Below are 1,180 nucleotides of genomic sequence, written 5' to 3'. Positions count from 1 at the left end.
GCGATAGACCTGTCCCCGCGCAGGCTAGAGTCCCCGCGCAGGACAGAGTCCCCGCACAGGACAGAGTCCCCGCGTAGAACAGAGTCCCCGCGCAGGACAGAGTCCCCGCGCAGGACAGTCCCCGCGCAGGACAGTCCCCGCGTAGAACAGAGTCTCCGCACAGGACAGAGTCCCCGCGCAGGACAGAGTCCCCGCGCAGGACAGTCCCCGCGCAGGACAGAGTCCCTGCGCAGGACAGAGTCCCCGCGCAGGACAGTCCCCGCGCAGGACAGTCCCCGCGTAGAACAGAGTCCCCGCGCAGGACAGAGTCCCCGCGCAGGACAGTCCCCGCGTAGAACAGAGTCCCCGCGCAGGACAGAGTCCCCGCGCAGGACAGAGTCCCCGCGCAGGACAGAGTCCCCGCGCAGGACAGAGTCCCCGCGTAAGACACAGACCCCGCGCAGGACATAGTCCCCGCGTAGGACAGAGTCCCCGCGCAGGACAGAGTCCCCGCGTAGGACAGAGTCCCCGCGTAGGACAGAGTCCCCGCGCAGGACAGAGTCCCGCGCAGGACAGAGTCCCCGCGTAGGACAGAGTCCCCGCGTAGGACAGAGTCCCCGCGTAGGACAGAGTCCCGCGCAGGACAGAGTCCCGCGCAGGACAGAGTCCTCGCGTAGGACAGAGTCCCGCGCAGGACAGAGTCCTCGCGTAGGACAGAGTCCTCGCGTAGGACAGAGTCCTCGCGTAGGACAGAGTCCCGCGCAGGACAGAGTCCCCGCGCAGGACAGAGTCCCCGCGTAGGACAGAGTCCCCGCGCAGGACAGAGTCCCCGCGCAGGACAGAGTCCCCGCGTAGGACAGAGTCCCCGGAGGAGAAAAAAAAGTCCAGGAAGGAAGAATCTCCTCCAGAAGCCAGAATCAGACATTTGCTGTTTTTATTCTCTGCAGCTGAGATGAGCGTGTCGCGGCGTGAACACACACGCAGCTGTGGTAGAGCGACGGTGGCGTTGGCGTGGACAGCGTGTCTCACTGTCCAGCCGGACGCCGCCACCGGACGGGCAGCTCGCTCTGTAGTCATGCAGTAAAGACGAGGCGACACGATGAAGACCGAAGCTCTGGGGTTCGACCGGAGGCCGTGTGACCCCCAGGTGGGCGGAACTCAGGAGTGATCCATGGGTTCGGTGGCGTTCTGCCCGGCGTCC

The 1,180-nt window shown here is 66.0% G+C and overlaps 1 protein-coding gene across 1 annotated transcript in view; it reads right to left on the bottom strand.

Moving 5' to 3' along the window:
- Positions 1 to 941: 941 nt before the first annotated feature.
- vcpip1 (valosin containing protein (p97)/p47 complex interacting protein 1) overlaps positions 942 to 1,180 on the bottom strand; it is a 9,357-nt gene continuing 9,118 nt past the window's right edge. The window contains exon 3 of the mRNA XM_079243172.1: positions 942 to 1,180. This exon is cut by the window's right edge and continues 721 nt beyond it. Within this exon, the coding sequence (XP_079099298.1) occupies positions 1,138 to 1,180 (43 nt within the window). The 3' untranslated portion in view covers positions 942 to 1,137.

The sequence above is a fragment of the Telmatherina bonti genome (assembly GCF_933228915.1).
Source record: "Telmatherina bonti genome assembly, chromosome: 7".
Classification (NCBI taxonomy): Eukaryota; Metazoa; Chordata; class Actinopteri; order Atheriniformes; family Telmatherinidae; genus Telmatherina; species Telmatherina bonti.
This window is presented reverse-complemented; position numbering and strand designations above follow the sequence as displayed.